Genomic DNA, 22,244 nt, shown 5'->3' with positions numbered 1-22,244 from the left:
TTGTCTCAGTGAAGGAGAAGAAGATGGGGAAGGAAAGAAGTGGGGAAAGGAGGAGGAGAAGAGATGATCAAGAGCATTTCAAACATGTAGTGACTTGTCTGATGAGAGTGCTCCCCAAAGACGCATGTGGAGACATGCAGAGGGGGCAGATACTAATCATTGAAGACATGAGCCACCGTATTGATCCACCTGGCTGATCCATGCCATGCAACGTAGCTGTGGCTTTTCTGACCTATAATGAACTACTGTTCTGTATCTTCACAGGAGCTAGTACAGTTTGCTTTTGTTCCGATTGTGAATCATGTAAGGTAGTTAAAAAAAAGGAATATACTGTAATTCCACGAACCTTCTGCTTTCCCCTCAGTACTATACATATGTTGTAATTCCTCTTAAATTAGATGAGTAATTGCATTTTAAAATGTCATAATGTGTTAGCCTGTCTGTCATCTTCATAGAGTGTATGTGTCACTGTCGGTTCCCTTTCTGTTCGCTAATGACTCCCCTCCATCTCCTTTGTTGAATGCTTTCCCCATCTGTTCCTATACGCAGGCTTCTTCCTTCCTGTATTTCCGAGGCCCAGAACACCACAAATCCTAATTTAACACTCTGGTGCACTTTGGTGAGACAAGGCTCCGTTTGTGTCTTACGACAGCTCCAAAATAAGACCAGCAGCACAGCTCAGGAATAAAGAGGCGGCTCTCCTTTCAGAACGGAGCTCTCCTGTGTGTCTGAGTGAATGGCAGCTCCTACAGCTGTGCTTTTGTTTCCCATTAATGTTGCAATTAGGCACAAGTGCTCACTCGCTCCCTCCCCTCCACTCTCCTCTCCAACCGACTGAGGAGAGCAGGAGATCTTGACTCCCGTAGGAGGCGGCGCGCCTGTGTCTCCGAAGCTTTTGTAGTCCAATGGGTCCAAAGTGGAAAGTCTCGTTTTCCAACAGTCAAAGCAGAATCATCGGTTGTTGTTTTGTGCTGTTGGTTCCCCAGTTAGACTAAAATGTATTTTGGAGAAATTCTAGTCGCAGCTCCTATGAATAAACTCAGACATGTAGCATCTCCCACTGAGAAGACATGGAATAAACATTCTGTCATCCTCTGTTATCCACTGGCTGAGTCAACTAACAGTGCATTACAACCTGAGTTGTTAGTACTCTTGAAGAGACTTGGCCTATCCACAGTGGGACCTTGGGAAGATTTCATAAGAACACAGACTTAGTCCTTGGTTGCACAAGCAGAATGGAAGATAAGAGTGAAATGTGATTGGTGGATTCAGTAGCCAAAACGGGTTGAGAACCACTGAACAAACCAATGCAGTCAGTAGTAGCAAGCAGTGCCTCTCACTGAAGTGGGCATCAGGAATCTTAAATGATCTGTGGTAAAAACATCCACATCTGCTCCACTAAACTTTGGCCATCTACAAAGTGATCTTGGATAAATTATGTATTTTTGTTTCTCACTTTCTTCATTTGCTGGCAGCGGTGGGATCCAGGCCTGCAGGGAGAGCTTGTGCTCATGATCTAGTTGTCTAATTGGATGAATAACCAAGTGAAGTAATATCCTGAGCGTACCTGTGCTGGACTTGATGGTTTCTTGGCCCACTGTTTGGCCGAGCAGGTCGTACTGGTTCAAACGGGAGCTCTCTCCTTCCACCACCACAGAGTCGGCAGCCTTACTAGTCCAGACATAAGTCACCTCTGACATTGTATAGGCATCTAAGATCACAAAGGGAGTGAGGTTAACACCATCAGTGTGGTATGTGAAAAATAGGCATATGAAAATAGGGCAGTGATTCATTCTCTCTTGGACAGTGATTCATTCTCTCTTGGGCAGTGATTCATTCTCATTTCTGATGATTCAAGAGAATAGTGTCTAATGTCATGTAACTGATTAAGGGTTGTATAATCCCCCCCCCAAAAAAAAAAAATCAACTCCATGACTGTTGCCCATTGTAAGCAAGATCATTACACTTTGTTAGGCAAATGAAAGAAAATGACTACTGCCTTGAGAAATCAACACCATGTAAATGATATAAGATCCATATCACACCATATTAGTATATATATATATATATATATGTATGTGGTCCTTCTGTAGCTCAGTTGGTAGAGCATGGCGCTTGTAACGCCAGGGTAGTGGGTTCGATTCCCAGGACCACCCATACATAGAATGTATGCACACATGACTGTAAGTCGCTTTGGATAAAAGCGTCTGCTAAATGGCATATATATATACACTGCTCAAAAAAATAAAGGGAACGCTTAAACAACACAATGTAAGTCAATCACACTTCTGTGAAATCAAACTGTCCACTTAGGAAGCAACACTGATTGACAATACATTTCACATGCTTTTGTGCAAATGGAATAGACAACAGGTGGAAATTATAGGCATTTAGCAAGACACCCCCAATAAAGGAGTGGTTCTGCAGGTGGTGACCAGACCACTTCTCAGTTCCTATGCTTCCTGGCTGATGTTTTGGTCACTTTTGAATGCTGGCGGTGCTTTCACTCTAGTGGTAGCATGAGACAGAGTCTACAACCCACACAAGTGGCTCAGGTAGTGCAGCTCATCCAGGATGGCACATCAATGCGAGCTGTGGCAAGAAGGTTTGCTGTGTCTGTCAGCGTAGTGTCCAGTGCATGGAGGCACTACCAGGAGACAGACCAGTACATCAGGAGATGTGGAGGAGGCCGTAGGAGGGCAACAACCCAGCAGCAGGACCGCTACCTCCGCATTTGTACAAGGAGGAGCACTGCCAGAGCCCTGCAAAATGACCTCCAGCAGGCCACAAATGTGCATGTGTCTGCTCAAATGGTCAGAAACAGACTCCATGAGGGTGGTATGAGGGCCCGACGTCCACTGGTGGGGGTTGTGCTTACAGCCCAACACCATGCAGGACGTTTAGCATTTGCCAGAGAACACCAATATGGGCAAATTCGCCACTGGCACCCTATGCTCTTCACAGATGAAAGCAGGTTCACACTGAGCACATGTGACAGACGTGACAGAGTCTGGAGACGATGTGGAGAACGTTCTGCTGCCTGCAACATCCTCCAGCATGACCGGTTTGGCGGTGGGTCAGTCATGGTGTGGGGTGGCATTTCCTTGGGGGGCTGAACAGCCCTCCATGTGCTCACCAGAGGTAGCCTGACTGCCATTAGGTACCTAGATGAGATCCTCAGACCCATTGTGAGACCATATGCTGGTGCGGTTGGCCCTGGGTTCCTCCTAATGCAAGACGATGCTAGACCTCATGTGGCTGGAGTGTGTCAGCAGTTCCTGCAAGAGGAAGGCATTGATGCTATGGACTGGCCCGGCCATTCCCCAGACCTGAATCCAATTGAGCACATCTGGGACATCATGTCTCCATCCACCAACGCCACGTTGCAACACAGACTGTCCAGGAGTTGACGGATGCTTTCTTCCAAGTCTGGGAGGAGATCCCTCAGGAGACCATCCGCCACCTCATCAGGAGCATGCCCAGGCATTGTAGGGAGGTCATACAGGCACGTGGAGGCCACACACACTACTGAGCCTCATTTGGACTTGTTTTAAGGACATTACATCAAAGTTGGATCAGCCTGTATTGTGGTTTTCCACTTTAATTTTGAGTGTGACTCAAATCTAGACCTCCATGGGTTGATACATTTTTATTTCCATTGATAATTGTTGTGTGATTTTGTTGTCAGCACATTCAACTATGTAAAGAAAAAAGTATTTAATAAGAATATTTCATTCATTCAGATCTAGGATGTGTTATTTTGGTGTTCCCTTTATTTATTTTTTAGTGTTCCCTTTATTTTATTTTGTTGAGCAGTGTATATAAAGTCATCACATCTTCGTACCATGGGTGTTTTATACAGAGAGTCAGATCTCTTCCAAACCGTGGGGGTTTTATGCAGAGAGACAAATATGAAGAGGCTAAGACATTTCAAAGAGTAAACATTGACACAGTGAGTCATCAACGCCATTAGAGAATGATTTTCTCCCGGCTGCCTGTCTTGCTGTGCCATGAAAACACTTAACATACAGTATTAACTCTTCCAAACATTTAAAGTAAGGCTTTTATTATTAATTGGCATTGGCAATGGTTGAGTTTCTTTTAATAGGCTGAAGGTTTTATAGCCAGGGGACGGCTTGCAGTGCACTTCACAACATGCAATGACATACTGACTCAGGTAGCGTTTTATTTGATTTTGGTGGATGAAGCACTAGTTTGTTTTGTTTATCATCTGAACAATAATGCATCATGCAACTGAACGAACATATCCACATGGTGTATAACAATAATATTTTCAGAATCTACTTTTCAATTAGCATAATTTCTAGAGCTCCTTCAAGAAAGTCTTTAGAATTGGCTTTTGTGGTATGGAGCAATTTAAGTGCCACCAGAAATTGAATACAAATATTTTGTTGTGCCACAATGTGCCACTCTAACTAACATCCAAGGGTAGTAGCAGCCAAAGGAGAGGAGAGTGCTGCATCGATACTAGGATGAAAACAGAGAGCTCAACTCAGCCACCAAACCCAATAACACTACCTTCTTATCTTTTTCCCAGAAGCTCAGACCAAAGCCTTTCTAAATATGTGCTGCTACTGACAGCGTGTGTTTTAAGGGAAAACATGTGTGGGCGGTGGGAGGTATTTCTACACCCTTAGTGGTTATGGAATGGTTATTGCTGTAACAAAGTTTAAATTTAAAACTCAGTGTTTGTAGCATCAGAAACAGAGTCTATTCTTATCCTGTGTCTTGTTTGGTCTTGTAACCCCTGTTTGGTTTGTTTAGTTATGGTGTGGGACTTGAGAGTGGGACTGTATGCGGGTTTAGGCTCAAATCAAATGAAGCAAGAAGATCAAATTCTGCCTCTTGGAAAAGCCAATGTGACAGTGTTGTTGACATGGAGCAGAGTGAGGAGCCGCGCTGAACGACACTGAACACAAAGGTCACAGTGGTGATTCATTCAAAACTGGTGAGCCCCCAACTAAATCAATGTGACCTACACACATACGACATTTCATGAGAGTAATGCCCTGGCAACCCAGTGACGCCGTGCGTCTATGTATTTGGTATGCATTACTCACAGCTGCCAAACTTCAGGGGACATGAGTGGAAGTCCATGGGGAAGTCCTCCAGATGCATCGGACACTCTGCGTGAACCGTCAACCTAGATACAACACATAAAGCCCAATGCGTCACTGTAGCGTCCCAAAACACAGATCCAGTTGAAGTCGGAGGTTTACATGCACCTTAGCCAAATACATTTAAACTCAGTTTTTCACCATTCCTGACATTTAATCCAAGTAAAAATTCCCTGTCTTAGGTCAGAGGATCGCCACTTCATTTTAAGAATGTGAAATGTCAGAATAATAGTAGAGAGAATGACTTATTTCAGTTTTTATTTCTTTCATCACATTCCCAGTGGGTCAGAAGTTTACACACACTCAATTAGTATTTGGTAGCATTGCCTTTAAATTGTGTAACGTGGGTCAAGCGTTTCGGGTAGTCTTCCACAAGCTTCCCACAATAAGTTGGGTGAATTTTGACCCATTCCTCCTGGCAGAACTGGTGTAAGTGAGTCAGGTTTGTAGGCCTCCTCGCTCGCACACCGTTTTCCAATTCTGCCCACACATTTTCTATAGGATTCAGGTCAGGGCTTTGTGATGGCCACTCCAATACCTTGACTTTGTTGTACTTAAGCCATTTTGCCACAACTTTGGAAGTATGCTTGGGGTCATTGTCCATTCGGAAGACCCATTTGCGACCAAGCTTTAACTTCCTGACTGATGTCTTGAGATGTTGCTTCAATATATCCACATAATATTCCTCCGTCATGATGCCATCTATTTTGTGAAGTGTTCCAGTCCCTCCTGCAGTAAAGCACCCCCACAATATGATGCTGCCACCCCCGTGCTTCACCGTTGGTATGGTGTTCTTCAGCTTGCAAGCTTCCCCCTTTTTCCTTCAAATATAACGATGGTCATTATGGCCAAACAGTTCTATTTTTGTTTTATCAGACCAGAAGACATATCTCCAAAAAGTACACTCTTTATCCCCATGTGCAGTTACAAACCGTAGTCTGGCTTTTTTTTATGGCGGTTTTGGAGCAGTGGCTTCTTCCTTGCTTAGTGGCATTTCAGGTTATGTCGACATAGGACTCGTTTTACAGTGGATATAGATACTTGTGTACCTGTTTCCTCCAGTATCTTCACATGGTCCTTTGCTGTTGTTCTGGGATTGATTTGCACTTTTCGCACCAAAGTACATTCATCTCTAGGAGACAGAAAGCGTCTCCATCCTGAGCTGTATGACAGCTGCGTGGTCCCATGGTGTTTATACTTGTGTACTATTGTTTGTACAGTTCAACGTGGTACCTTCAGGCGTTTGGAAATTGCTCCCAAGGATGAATCAGACTTGTAGAGGTCTTCAATTTTTTTTCTGTTGTCTTGGCTGATTTCTTTTGATATTCCCATGATGTCAAGCAAAGAGGCACTGAGTTTGAAGATAGGCCTTGAAATACAACCACAGGTACACCTCCAATTGACTCAAGTTATGTCAATTAGCCTATCAGAAGCTAAAGCCATGACATCAATTTCTTGAATTTTCCAAGCTGTTTAAAGGCACAGTTAACTTAGTGTATGTCAACTTCTGACCCACTGATACAGTGAATTATAAGTGAAATAATCTGTCTGTAAACAATTGTTGGAAAAATTACTTGTGTCATGCACAAAGTAGATGTCCTAATCGACTTGCCAAAACTATAGTTTGTTAACAAGAAATTTGTGGAGTGGTTGTAAAGTTTTAATGACTCCAACCAAAGTGTATGTAAACTTCCCACTTCAGATGCATATGTTTAGTGTGTTTAGTAGTGTTAGAATGAACAAGCAATGCATTTGTACCAAAAAACATGAGTGCCTCTTTCAATCTAAATGTAGCTAAGGTTAAATCAATAATTAAGCAGGACCAGAGTTGATGGAAACCAAAGGGATACAAATGCTTATAGGGCACAATGAGCATCCCAGATTATCGTGGGCAATTTCTGAAATATATTGCACTTTGTGCAGTGAAGATGCTCTGAGTCTATTTCCATTCCTGCCAAATGTATTATTATTATTATATTATTATGTTTAACTTTATTTAACTAGGCAAGTGAGTTAAGAACAAATTCTTATTTTCAATGATGGCCTATGAACAGTGGGTTAAATGCCTTGTTCAGGGGCAGAATGACAGTTTTTCTTTTTTACCTTGTCAGCTCGGGGGGTTCGATCTTGCAACCTTTCAGTTACTAGTCCAACGCTCTAACCACCTAAAGAACCTGACAATGCCTTTTCCTAAGTGATTCAATTCAAAATGGCCTCTGATTGGGCAATATTTTTCTTCTGTATTCTGAAAGCACTTGCTTGTTAAAATTTTGGCACTGAGTGAGTAAAATCTTGCAATAAAGCCACTAGCGCATTTTCAACCCTCTCTCAGGCTCATCGCAAAATGTGTACCTATAGATGAGCTATAAAACTGCACATTTTTCTCCCTGCCCCATGGCAATATGTGGAGAATTTCAGGAAATTAGCTTTAAATCAGCAACATTTTCTCTCAGCCTCATGGCACAATGTGTAGAATGTGGGGTGGCAGGTAGCCTAGTAGTTAGAGCGTTTGACTAGTAACTGAAAGGCTGCAAGATCAAATCCCTGATGTCATGACGTTGGCCTGTGGGTAAGGTTTATAACCCCCCCCATAAATACCTTTCTCCCTTCCCTCTGACTCTGAGTGACTCTTGAATAGCCTTTGTTGAACATAGAGAGTCTGGGAACATCAAATAAGTGGGGGGAAAGGAACCATGTTTTGGTAATAGAACCAGTTGAAAATGTGTTGGTACTTAATGAATATGATGTCAGTTCGGTTGTCATCTGAGACATTATGACTGATGACAGGACGACAAACTGTATCTGGGAAAGTCTACACATTCAAGTTATCAAATTCACATGGAATTGTTGTGCAATTTAAATGTTTAAATATGACACTATTTGTGAAAAGATTCAATGTAATTTTAGCTTCCAAATGAGAGATTTGGGTTTTCATAAAGTTAGAGCTCTGCTCAATCAGTGGCCTGCCCTGTGAAGAGACATGGGTTATAAACTATGAAACACACCGTTCTCTCCCTCCACTATATAAGTATCCTGTTCACCACCAGAGACACTCTTCAAAGGACTCTGTTGGGCAACACAGCCTTCCATCTACCACCAACCTATTGAAGCGCAGCTCAGAGTAAATATTTATTGCATTTTCCTTTTCCAAATGGGCGGTAATTTAGAATGCATAAGATTCTGTATTTATGATAGAGTAGCTGCCTACGGCCCGATAGAGACATAGCTTCTCCCTTTGTTCCTCAAGTCTTTCCGCTCTTTCACTCAAACCCAACCCCCGTTATTTGTGTAACCAGCTGTCAAATCTGTTCTGCCCACTAAGGATGTTTTCCTTTATGACATAATTTGTAATCAAAGTATGATTCATTCTGTGTATATGTAATTCTGTGTGATTAGTTAGGTATTTAGTAAATAAATACTGTAATTAAACCCAATTTTGTATTGCTGATTCAACTTGTTAGCCACTTTTGTATTGCTGATTCAACTTGTTCGTGCAGATAACCAAGAATTTACAACTTTCAGATGAGACTGAAATATATTGACTGATTAATATTGACTGCTATTGATGTAAAATATTACTAGGTCTTTCAGAGTTTATTCGGAAGATAACAGCTCTATAAACACTCTTTCGTGGTGCCCCGACTCTCTAGTTAATTACATTTACATGATTAGCTTAATCAGGTCATATTAATTACAGAAAAAGGATTTTATAGAATAGCATGTCATATCACTTAATCCGGCATAGCCAAAGACACGACACTGAGCAGACAAGGTAAAAATCTGTCATTCTGCCCCTGAACAAGGCAGTTAACATTGGAAATAAGAATTTGTTCTTAACTGACTTGCCTAGTTAAATAAATGTAAAAATACAATAAATGATCTATAACTGAGATGTAATGAGATGTGTTTGGGTTGAGGTGACATTGGGGAGACTGGTACTCCTGTATTTTACTGTTCCATGTTAATTGTAAGGCCCTGAGACAGACTAGCGTCCTGTCCAGGGGGTGTACTTGTACATCAAGCTGCCTCACGCTACAGAAACAGGAGATAGGCTCCTATGAGCCGTTCTGACTCCCACAAGACAAGGCTTTTACTTGAAAGAACACAAGCTAAACCTGCTACGTTAATAACATTTCATTAAACTGGATTTTCCCTGGCAACCCAGTGACCCTGTGTATTTGCCTCATGGTGTAAAGCAGGGTGCCATCGTCTTGAATCCTCAGTAGTTTATTGGGCATGGTCATGTTGTGAGCCACTGACTTCTTCCCATTGTGGAAGAACGTGTCTGGCGTCCATATTTTACTGGCCATCAAGTTGTTCAGCCGCAGTATGTTCATGGGCCCGTCGAATTTTAACCTCTCGTCTTTCCAGCTTTGCCGGAAGAACACGTCTATGGTGTATTCCTGTGGGAAGAAATAACATTGTGGCTACAATCGACAACAATCACACAGATGAATTTCACAAATGAATATCACAGGTACAGACAATGCCACCATAAATGAATCTCTGCATAAACATAGCAAACGTAATATTTCTGCACTGTGAATATGGAATACCTGCTCCTTCATTTTTAAATAAAGTGACACTTCTAACGATACCGTGCTATCCCTACTATATATATTTTTTTATATGAAGCAGATAAACAACACAAGCAGCGCCTAGCGAGAGGCTTTGAAGATATCCTGTGGTAGTAAACCAAGGTGGATGGCATCCTCTCTCCCTTCCACTCCAGGCTGTGCATCCCATATAACATCCATTACTGACTCACTGCGCCTCCTGCATGCACTTGGGCCTGCCATTTATCCACACTGGATGTTTTTTCTCCTGGTGATTTATTTCAGAGTGGAGCAGCCTCTACAAGGTGAGGTCCCTGGTCTTAGTGTACGCCTCTCCGACTCCACTGACCAGGTTTACATGTGCACATTGTTCCGGATAGTAGCTCATATCCCGCTTAAGGTCTTATCTGGGATAAGCGGTTTACATGCACATTTGATATTCCACTCATGAGTGTCCCTGTATCCATGAATAAACAGAATATTCCTAATTTAAGTGTATGGGTTAAATGGAATAGTAATTGAAATATGGACACCTGCTGTAGGCCTATAATCTCTCACATGTAGCTTTATCTAATATTAACTCCTGCAGAATTATGCATTTCTTGCAGTGAAATTATACAACAAATGTTAATTTTGTCTTGGGAACATATTATTTCTTTCTTTCAGCATCTCTTGAGAAAATGTGAATGTTTGTGTAATGTGTTCTCTTTGACACTGTTATGCAAAAAGGCAGTTTTTCAACCACATAAAATATGCACGAAGATGACTTGATGTCTTATCAAGAAATGTGTTATCGTTTTCTCAGCTTTTCATTTCCTTAAAACTGGTCAAACTGATGATATTTTGGACATTTTGCACAGGACCAATCTTTCCACTGTTGCGTTTTTCCCCCACGGCCCCTAAACAAAACAGATAACTTCACCAGTGTTAACTAGATTACTAATGCATTCAGTCTATCGATGTAAGATATTATTCTGGTGAGCACTACATTATTTAGTCTTCTGGGGCAACAAGTTATGACAGAAGAGAAGCTGCATGAATCAAACTATAGTTGACAAGCAAATGTCAGAAATTGTAAGCAGAGACTTGTCTAAATTAGGGGTGAAAGTTGCCAGTAGTAAATTATAGTAGGCTAAATGATTCTGGTGGATCGAACTACGCAGGTAGTCTACTTTTTGAACTGATTTATTTGACAATCAAATGAAAACATCACACAACACCCATGAAATGCCAAACAGCCTGTTCCGACTGCAAAAGCAACAGTAAATAGGATAAGATGTTTACATGCCACACTATCCTGTCATAGATCATCATATCCCAGGAATCTAATCTGTCCGTCTCCAAATCCTGCCCTCAAGAGGATACCTGGCTTGTTAAGGGCTCCAGGGCAAACGGTATTGGAAGAGGTATGTGTTTTGGTGTGTTCAAAATCATTGAGCTGGGAAAAAAATACAGTATAGGCCTTAGGTGTGAGGTCCAGTATATTACATCTTATGAGACCATATGGGCGATGCAAATGGTTAATTCATCATTCTAACTTTAACCACTAGCAATTTGATGGCAACAACAGATAATGTATTATGTGCTTTATATATTTTACATGCAGCTTGTGTAGTCCACTGGACAATCTTTTGGAATTCCCTACTATGTTGAGTTATCGTTCATATATCCCAGCTACCAACAACCATGTACAAATCCTTATTGTATAAATGCTAAGCACAAATGTTAATAAATAAGAATACAGTTAGTCTCCCTAGGATTTTAAGTCATGGCTGCATCAAGATCATTGTACACATCTTACATTATTGCTCCTTGCCATGATATGGGACACTCGCCTAGTGAATACTTAATAGTTGTGCGTAATGTATATTTTGCTATTCCATTAATGAGCTTTTGAATTCTGCATTGCATTTCAAACATCATAAATGTTTCATCATTAGCAGCGGAACCATAATGTTCCTTTACAGAATGGCTTGCTCTGAATATTGTCGTTTTAAAGGGTGTGTGCTTTATTTCAAAAACAAGCCCGATATAAATTAAGTAGTGAGTTGAATAAAGAGTAGATCTTCAATCATTCATAAGACAAAACTGTCGAAGGAAGAGGGAGAGAGAGTCTAATCAAAAACACATATTTTGACCAATGGTTAAAATATGTTACTTGTGTAGATACTCCTCTAAGAAAAGCAATGGTCAAAACTCCATGACTATATCATAATATGTTTAAAGGTTATTGGAGCTTTAGGGTGCCCCAATTTAGGGTGACTAAATCAATGGAGGCCAAAGAAAAAAAGTGGTAAAAATTCAGGAAAATTGCATCTCTGAATTAAGGCTACCTGACAGGCTCACTTTTCCATTAAATTTGTCATCTTTCCTCTTAAATCCACAGGACATAAAACAATATAGAGGTAAGAAGTATATCGATTTTGAGACATGACATTTTTGTATACGCTTTTCATATGAACTTGAAATTCGTTATTTTTTCTAAGATTTCTCACAAAAACAAGCATCTGCCTTCACCAAGCTTTTCTATTTTCAAAGCCTTTTACATGTAATACATTTTGTGTCATGCAAATGTTGCCTTAAGCAGTCCGCAGAAACAACTTTGAAGATGACAACCACAAAATATTAAATCCTCAAAATGTTGTTACGGGAATCCTGCCAACTGGTTAGGTTACAAAATCAGACTTTCTAGATTTAATGTTAATGATATGTTAGAGAAAGACCCAACTGAATGATTCAGAGCATGGATAATCATATTTGTCTGGGTAAAATGTATTTTCTAACATAAGGAAATGAAATTTCATCCCCAAAGTGTATTTTCACCCTAAAATATGTCAATGTGTTTGTCATGAGGGGACAAAAATGCATGGGGATGAGCTCCAGGAAAGAAACATTTACAGACATTTCTGCCCTTGAAAAAAAACGAAGAAAACATTAAAAGAAGGGAATGATAGGAGAATCATATATATATATATATATATATATATATATATATATATATATATATATATATATATATATATATATATATATATATATATATATATATATATATATATATGTTGCTGTACCAAACGGAGGCCGGACAGTAAAATAGCAGTCAGGATGAAAAAGAGTAAAACATTGTAACTAAGGTAGAGACACAATGGGAATATAGACCAAATCTTAAGGAGTCAGGGTTACTGGGGCTTTGACACTTCACTGGGGCCAAGCTAAGCTGCTTGGAACGAACACAAACACCGGTCCCATTCATTTGGCATCAAACTGAAGAAAACATACCGAAACAGGAATGGGCAAACGGAACATGTTTAATAAGAAACGCTCCTTTTTATTTTCAGTTGCAAAACGTTTTGATATTTACATTTACATTTACATTTAAGTCATTTCAGCAGACGCTCTTATCCAGAGATGGTGTGCCCCAATGAATACGACCAAGACTAAGTGGTCCAAATAAGTGACAAAAAGGAAAATGGTGCCAAGGTTTTGCAATGAAGCGGTAAACAAAACACCTGGAATGACAAAATCATGATTTGTTTATTCTGTGTTGTTGTGTAGTATTTAAACTAAGTGCGTAGTTCCACCAAAGTTCTGTGTAGTACCATATTATCCTGTTGTAAGAATGGTTTAGGCTATTTACTCCCCGTTTCAATTGTAAAACACTACAGAAACTAATCACACAATTTGGTCCTTTACCCTCCTATCTTGTTTATCACAATTGAGTTTTCATGGTTATCAGTTGCAGAGACTTCTGAATAGTGGTACAATGATTCAGATAAAACTGATTTCCCCTACATACAGATACGCTATTTTAAATGTAAAAGTTTCTCATAGCAGGAAAATAATCCAGATTATAATTAATGAACATTTTTGTTAAGTGGAAATGACAATCTTTAGAAGCCTTTTTAAATCTTGAACACATTACACGTTTACTTTCTATGATGAATGTGTAACCAGGCCAGCCCAGCACAGCTCAGTTTGGGAACAAGGTACTCGTAAGATTAGAATGTGGTCTCACCATGTCTGTATCTGAAACTGGGCCAAAGCTGGTGACGTAGACATTTGTATTCACCTCTGTTATACGATCTGAAAAACATAAAATCTAATTAATATAGAACAAACAAAGGCTGGAAAAAATACTATTATTACAGATCTAAGAAGAACTGTAGCTCATCTTTTGAGTGGTATTTCCCTGCCGTGCAATAAAATATCACTTAGACTTTTACTCCTAACAACACCATCCTATCAGGCCTGCCTGTAACACCATCCTATCAGGCCTACCTGTAACACCATCCTATCAGGCCTACCTGTAACACCATCCTATCAGGCCTGCCTGTAACACCATCCTATCAGGCCTGCCTGTAACACCATCCTATCAGGCCTGCCTGTAACACCATCCAATCAGGCCTGCCTGTAGCACCATCCTATCAGGCCTGCCTGTAACACCATCCTATCAGGCCTGCCCGTAACACCATCCTATCAGGCCTGCCTGTAACACCATCCTATCAGGCCTGCCTGTAACACCATCCTATCAGGCCTACCTGTAACACCATCCTATCAGGCCTGCCTGTAACACCATCCTATCAGGCCTGCCTGTAACACCATCCTATCAGGCCTGCCTGTAACATCATCCTATCAGGCCTACCTTTATTCAGAGCGAGTGAAAACAGTACACACATTTCTCTTTCTCTCCTGAGTTCCTCTTTCATGAAGTTAATCTCTAACATGCTTGGGTAATTTCTTTAAAAAGCTTTCAGACTTTACGACTATGTTATCCACTCTCTGCTGCACACACATTAACTCACACACACACACACGCACGCACGCACGCACGCACGCACACACACACACACACACACACAGTAACTCACGTGTATTCTAAAGAGCTTCTCATTGGCCTAAAAATAACGTGAGTGCTCTCATACAAGGTGTCTAGGCGAGGCAAAACAGGCCCAGTGCGCTCACCACTCCCTGTTCACTGCATCTTCTGACAAAATGCATCCAGACATGTAATGGATATGCTTAGTTATTTATGAAGTCGTGCATATTGAGAGGAACAGGCGGATCGGTGGGAAATGTGTGCAATAAATGTAACAATACATACACTGGATTGCATTATAAAGTAGGTGTTTGCATGTGTAAACCAGACACGTGCAGACACACAATAAATGAATAAATACAATCGGAGGAGTAGAAATCTGAAATATGACACCAGTGACCCCAATGTACCTCGTCTTAATGCACTGTTTTAATGTGAAGCCTTTACGATGCGGTGATACCATGTTTATCCTGTGGATAGAGATCCTATAATATACTGCTCTATGATTCTATGGTCATACCTACGGTCAAGAACTCCATAGAACCAGACCATCACCCATAACAGTGGACACAACAGCAGACGTGCTGCATGTTCATATTCGATGGAACATTAAACCGAATCGTGAAAAAACAAAACAATTACAGTGTTACGTACAAACGATGCAAATAATGCATAGCCCAAGTACAAAGGAGCGTCCCTTGGGGACAAATCACTTGTTTATTACATAGAAAAGAATCCTGAGTGCATTTGAATCCCGAAGATGTGAGGCCACTTTATTTATCGTACCATGTAGTGCAGGTTCACTTCTTCAGCTCAGACGGACCAAAGCGAGTGGTTTAGTCATGTTTACTTATAGCTTGTCATTTATGTGATTTAGAGCTGTCAATTGTCTAACTAAACGACAATAGTAAACCCCCAAACTGAAGATGCGTGCACTATTTATAGTTGAATACAAAAATAGCATCTAAAGTGAGATATTGTTCTTTCAATTAATGTAGAACAGGGTTGAATTAAGAGAAAAAGGTTGACAATCATACCCAACCTTCTTTAACTCTATATTAAGTACAACTAAATGAACTAGGAAGCATGTATATGACCTGCCTGGAAGGTAAACTTTAGATATCCTCCAATATCGCTGCTCTTAATGACATGAATCGTTCCACAATACTGTGTTGACAGAGGATACAAATCATTAGTTAGGAGTGTCAGGAATTCAGGCGATTCCCTAGGTGCATATGTGAGGGGGTGGGGTTGTGTGCTCCTGACCCTCGTACGGACCAGTGAGCAGCTAGCCCTGGTTAAATAATCAGACTGGAAACCCAGATAATTAAAGGGGCAGGTTTGCAGGCTATTCTCCTGCTGGATTGGGTAGTCTTCAAAAACAGCTCACCCACACAGCTTCTGTTTTAGCGATTAGTAGTGACGTTGTTTCGGCTAGTGGTTACAATACATTTCAAGAAAACATGGAAACAAAGCAAAGAGAACTCTTGGAGAAATTCTGTGGGGAAAATGTAATGCACTTTCTAAAGAAAGGCAGACACTATTAATCTGCATCATGAAAATATTCAGTTCTTTCTTTCAAATACAAGTTAAAAGACTCTCTGGCATCCAACGTCTGTCAAACAGATGGCAAAACAAATGCAGCTTAAGCATCAATTAATATTTTCTTCATAAGCCACTCAATTTTGGGTTACAGGAGTCTACGGATGATTCCGTACCTCTAGGCAAGAAGACATTTTTCCCCATAGAGAAAGTATGTCAGTGCTACTGTACCACATACTGCCATCCAGGCCTTTCCCCGACACCAAAGACTATCACCATATGGCTGATGCTGTTCTGGGCTAATGGACTCTTGAATATCTGTTTAAATGTAAAATGACACCAGATCCTGTGGGAGGCCCAGTCTCTAGTATTAGCAGTAGTAGTAGCAACTCACAAGACACTACACTTCAAGCAATAACTACAGTATTTGGCCCTACAATTCCACATCTCAATGCTTCTAAATATAACATTTGATCGTAACTGTTTTTCTTTTCTTTTTCCAGGTCAGCTGCCACTAATCCACCCCATTGATTCCTCATGTTCTGTGTTGTTTAACATCACACCTAGAGACTCATTCACCTTCAGCTCAACCTTCCTCTAGAAGGCAGCATGATCATTATGTGAAGATTTCTGCAGACAGTGTTTGGCTTTTTATTAGCTTGTTAAAGGCTAGAACACACACACACACACACACACAGTTACGCACACCTCTGGGAGGAGGGAACGCAACACCATGCTACACTCAACTCCCCGTGGAGTGAAAGAGGTATGTGACTGTAGGTGTGGGTAAGGATGACTGAGCCAGAGAATTTTACAATTAAGAGGGAATTTATTCCTTCACACGGTAATTTTGGAAAAAAGGGTCTGGATGGAACCAAAGCAAAGAAAGTTCAAGTTAAAGAGCCCCTCTACTACATTACCTACCTACCCACTACTTATCTATTCTTAACGCCACCTGGCGTGCTAACAAAAATACAGGGGGTGATCCGTCCAGGTCTTACCTAGTGTGCATAGACAAAGTACATACTACGGGTATATGCATGCCCACAGTCCTCTTGCCTAAGCACTCCCAAGGTGTCTTCCCTGTCCCCCCTGGGAACAAAAAATAATTACTAACGTAAGTAATCCATTTAAATAATCAAAACACAGTCCTTGTGACAAAAACATACCTCAGCAGGACCGGTTACAAAATACTTTACAAAAACCTGTCTGAGCAAAAACCAACACAGGACATCAAAGGAGCTCTATTTGAGCAACAACCAACACAGGACATACCAAGAAGCTCCCCCTCCTAACAAAGGAACACTGGCTTGTAAAAATGCAGAAGGAGTCTTTAATTGAAGACAGCTGTATCCTTTGATGAGGGGGCGGGGTCAGAGCTCCAATTATCGATGGGGTCGACCAATCAGCTGCTTTGGGCTTCAGGAAGCTATCCTGAAACACATACATACAAACAAACCCACAACACAGAAACTGGGGAACGTAACACACACACGGTGAGGTGTCCAGGGGGTGAGAGATGACTCCTGGGTGTAGCTAGCCACTAGCCCCATACATAGTTAATTACATGGTCAACAATGAGACGTCTGATACATCAACCAATGTCCGTGATGACGCCTGAGGGCCGGTGTTCCATCACACAACACTTCCCCATCAGAATGTGTCCCCCTTAAAGATCTTGGATTGGCACAGTGAAATTTTGGAGCTAAACTGTGAAAATATGAACCCTTTGTGGTCAATTTTATTTATGAACAAATGACACAAAGAAAAACATGGATGTCGCAGTAGAGTTTTTAAAGACAATATTACCAGAACTATTCAGGTTACTAGTACTGTATCTCTGTTGACAGTAGCATGGTATCAGGTTACTAATATCTCTGATAGTAGCAAGGTATCAGGTTACTAATATCTCTGATAGTAGCAAGGTATCAGGTTACTAGTACTGTATCTCTGTTGACACTAGCATGGTATCAGGTTACTAGTACTGTATCTCTGTTGACACTAGCATGGTATCAGGTTACTAGTACTGTATCTCTGTTGACAGTAGCATGGTGTCAGGTTACTAATATCTCTGATAGTAGCATGGTGTCAGGTTACTAATATCTCTGATAGTAGCAAGGTATCAGGTTACTAGTACTGTATCTCTGTTGACAGTAGCATGGTATCATGTTACTAATATCTCTGATAGTAGCAAGGTATCAGGTTACTAGTACTGTATCTCTGTTGACACTAGCATGGTATCAGGTTACTAATATCTCTGATAGTAGCAAGGTATCAGGTTACTAGTACTGTATCTCTGTTGACACTAGCATGGTATCAGGTTACTATATCTCTGATAGTAGCAAGGTATCAGGTTCTGTTGACAGTAGCATGGTATCATGTTACTAATATCTCTGATAGTAGCAAGGTATCAGGTTACTAGTACTGTATCTCTGTTGACACTAGCATGGTATCAGGTTACTAGTACTGTATCTCTGTTGACACTAGCATGGTATCATGTTACTAATATCTCTGATAGTAGCATGGTATCAGGTTACTAGTAGTCTGTTGACACCAGGATGGGAAGGTTACTAATATCTCTGATAGTAGCATGGTATCCGTTACTTGCTGTATCTCTGCCTGACCGGTTAGCATGGTATCCACTGGGATTCTCTGCCTCTAACCCTGTTGACGGGGGTAGTCACTGGCTTGCTCAGGTTACTAATATCCCTGGGGGGATAGTACCTGGTGTCAGGGTTGATTCACTGTTGTAGCGGCCTGTCAGGTTACCCCCACTGTATCTCTGTTGACCGTAGCATGGAGATCTTTGTGGGCTAATATCTCTGATTGTCTCAGGATGGTAAGTTACTGGTTGAAGATTTCCCTCTAGCATGGTATGGGGGCTGTATCTCTGATGGCAAAGTGGGTGGGGTTACTCCTCGGATGGGGCCACAGTGTCTCCTGTACTGTATCTCTGTTGACACTCCTGTATCATGTTCCAGTATTTATGCTGCAGTAGTTTATGTATCAGGTTACTAGGGTAGTTTGTTTATCTGTTGACAGTAGCATGGTATCATGTTCTAATATCTCTGATAGTAGCAAATCAGGTTACTAGTACTGTATCTCTGTTGACACTAGCATGGTATCAGGTTACTAGTACTGTATCTCTGTTGACCTAGCAAGGTATCAGGTTAACCATGCCTCTGTTGACACTGAGCATGGTGTCAGGTTACTGTCCCCAGTCCATCTCTGTTGACACTAGCATGGTATCAGGTTACAGTACTGTATCTCTGTTGACACTAGCATGGTATCAGGTTCCCAGTACTGTATCTCTGACATAGCAAGGATCAGGTTATTAGTACTGTCCTCTGTTGACACTAGCATGGTGTCAGGTTACTAGTACTGTTCTCTGTTGACACTAGCATGGTATCAGGTTACTAGTACTGTATCTCTGTTGCAACACTGGCAAGGTATCAGGTTATTAGTACTCCATCTCTGTTGACACAGCATGGTGTCAGGTTACTAGTACTGTATCTCTGTTGACACTAGCATGGTATCAGGTTACTAGTACTGTATCTCTGTTGACACTAGCAAGGACCAGGTTACTAGTACTGTATCTCTGTTGACAGTAGCCTGACATGTTACTAATATCTCTGATAGTAGCAAGGTCCATTACTAGTACTGTATCTCTGTTGACACTAGTTTCATGGTTCTGGTTACTAGTACTTATCTCTTTGACATGCTGGTATCATTTATTAGTACATTCTGTTGACATCTTAGCATGGTGTCAGGTTACTAGTACTGTATCTCTGTTGACAGTAGCATGTATCAGGTTACTAGTACTGTATCTCTGTTGACACTAGCATGGTGTCAGGTTACTAGTACTGTATCTCTGTTGACAGTAGCAGTATCAGTTTACTAGTACTGTATCTCTGTTGACACTAGCATGGTGTCAGGTTTTAGTACTGTATTCTGTTGACAGTAGCATGATATCAGCTGATAGTACTGTATCTCTATGAAATAAATTTGATTTGATTTGATTTGTATCTCTGTTGACAGTAGCATGTATCAGGTTACTAGTACTGTATCTCTGTTGACAGTAGCAAGGTATCAGGTTACTAATATCTCTGACACTAGCAAGGTATCAGGTTACTAGTACTGTATCTCTGTTGACACTAGCATGGTATCAGGTTACTAATATCTCTGACACTAGCATGGTATCAGGTTACTAGTACTGTATCTCTGTTGACACTAGCATGGTATCAGGTTACTAATATCTCTGACACTAGCATGGTATCAGGTTACTAGTACTGTATCTCTGTTGACACTAGCATGGTATCAGGTTACTAATATCTCTGACACGAGCAAGGTATCAGGTTACTAGTACTGTATCTCTGTTGACACTAGCAAGGTATCAGGTTACTAGTGCTGTATCTCTGTTGACACTAGAACGGTATCAGGATACTAGTACTGTATCTCTGTTGACACTAGCATAGTATCAGGTTACTAGTACTGTATCTCTGTTGACAGTAGCAAGGTATCAGGTTACTAATATCTCTGACACTAGCAATGTATCAGGTTACTAGTACTGTATCTCTGTTGACACTAGCAAGGTATCAGGTTACTAGTATTGTATCTCTGTTGACACTAGCATGGTATCAGGTTACTAGTACTGTATCTCTGTTGACACTAGCAAGGTATCAGGTTACTAGTACTGTATCTCTGTTGACACTAGCAAGGTATCAGGTTACTAGTATTGTATCTCTGTTGACACTAGCATGGTATCAGGTTACTAGTACTGTATCTCTGTTGACACTAGCAAGGTATCAGGTTACTAGTACTGTATCTCTGTTGACACTAGCAAGGTATCAGGTTACTAGTATTGTATCTCTGTTGACACTAGCATGGTATCAGGTTACTAGTATTGTATCTCTGTTGACACTAGCAAGGTATCAGGTTACTAGTATTGTATCTCTGTTGACACTAGCAAGGTATCAGGTTACTAGTACTGTATCTCTGTTGACACTAGCAAGGTATCAGGTTACTAGTATTGTATCTCTGTTGACACTAGCAAGGTATCAGGTTACTAGTACTGTATCTCTGTTGACACTAGCAAGGTATCAGGTTACTAGTATTGTATCTCTGTTGACACTAGCAAGGTATCAGGTTACTAGTACTGTATCTCTGTTGACACTAGCAAGGTATCAGGTTACTAGTATTGTATCTCTGTTGACACTAGCAAGGTATCAGGTTACTAGTACTGTATCTCTGTTGACACTAGCAAGGTATCAGGTTACTAGTACTGTATCTCTGTTGACACTAGCAAGGTATCAGGTTACTAGTACTGTATCTCTGTTGACACTAGCATGGTACCAGGTTACTAGTATTGTATCTCTGTTGACACTAGCATGGTATCAGGTTACTAGTATTGTATCTCTGTTGACACTAGCATGGTATCAGGTTACTAGTATTGTATCTCTGTTGACACTAGCATGGTATCAGGTTACTAGTACTGTATCTCTGTTGACACTAACATGGTATAGGGTAATTTTGTCAACTCACCGCCATAAGAGTTGTCCAGTACAATGTCCAGTATTTCTGTGTTAATATTTCCAAAGAAATGGATTCTTTAGACATTCAGAATAGTGAAAAAATGCATACTGAGGGAAAATAGAGACACTTTACAAATGATTACTAACCCAAACACAGTGGGGGAAAAATTAGCCTTCTAAGCCACTAGAGAAGGGCTCAGGATTGATAAAATTATGATTATGATAATACAGTGCCTTCGGGAAGTATTCAGACCGCTTGCCTGCTTCCATAGTTTGTTACATTACAGCCTCATTCTAAAATTGATTTTTAAAAACCCTCATCAATCTAAACACAATACTCTATAATGACAAAGTGAAAACAGTTTTTTTATTTTTTTATTTTGCAAATGTATTAAAAACCTTATTCGGATAAGTATTCAGACCCTTTGCTATGAGACTCGAAATTTAGATCAGGTGCATCCTTTTTCCATTGATCATCCTTGAGATGTTTCTACAACTTGATTGGAGTCCACCTATGGTAAATTCAATTGATTTGGCCATGATTTGGAAAGGCACATACCTGTCTATATAAGGTCCCACAGTTGACAGTGGATATCAGAGCAAAGACCAAGCCATAAGATCGAAGGAATTGTTCGTAGAGCTCCGAGACAGGATTGTGTCG

The 22,244-nt window shown here is 40.7% G+C and overlaps 1 protein-coding gene across 1 annotated transcript in view; it reads right to left on the bottom strand.

Annotated features, from left to right (window-relative positions):
* The window catches only part of LOC123994107 (gamma-aminobutyric acid receptor subunit alpha-2-like), a 72,695-nt gene that overhangs the window by 34,131 nt on the left and 16,320 nt on the right, over positions 1–22,244 (bottom strand). Inside the window, exons 4-7 of the mRNA XM_046296615.1 lie at positions 13,710–13,777; positions 9,321–9,541; positions 5,082–5,164; positions 1,568–1,711 (exon numbers count right to left, since the gene is read on the bottom strand). Of these exons, the coding sequence (XP_046152571.1) occupies positions 1,568–1,711; positions 5,082–5,164; positions 9,321–9,541; positions 13,710–13,777 (516 nt within the window). The remainder of the gene's footprint in view (positions 1–1,567; positions 1,712–5,081; positions 5,165–9,320; positions 9,542–13,709; positions 13,778–22,244) is intronic.

This window comes from Oncorhynchus gorbuscha, linkage group LG13, assembly GCF_021184085.1.
Source record: "Oncorhynchus gorbuscha isolate QuinsamMale2020 ecotype Even-year linkage group LG13, OgorEven_v1.0, whole genome shotgun sequence".
Taxonomy (NCBI): domain Eukaryota; kingdom Metazoa; phylum Chordata; class Actinopteri; order Salmoniformes; family Salmonidae; genus Oncorhynchus; species Oncorhynchus gorbuscha.
The sequence above is the reverse complement of the archived record's forward strand: the minus strand, read 5'-3'. Positions and strand labels throughout refer to the sequence as shown.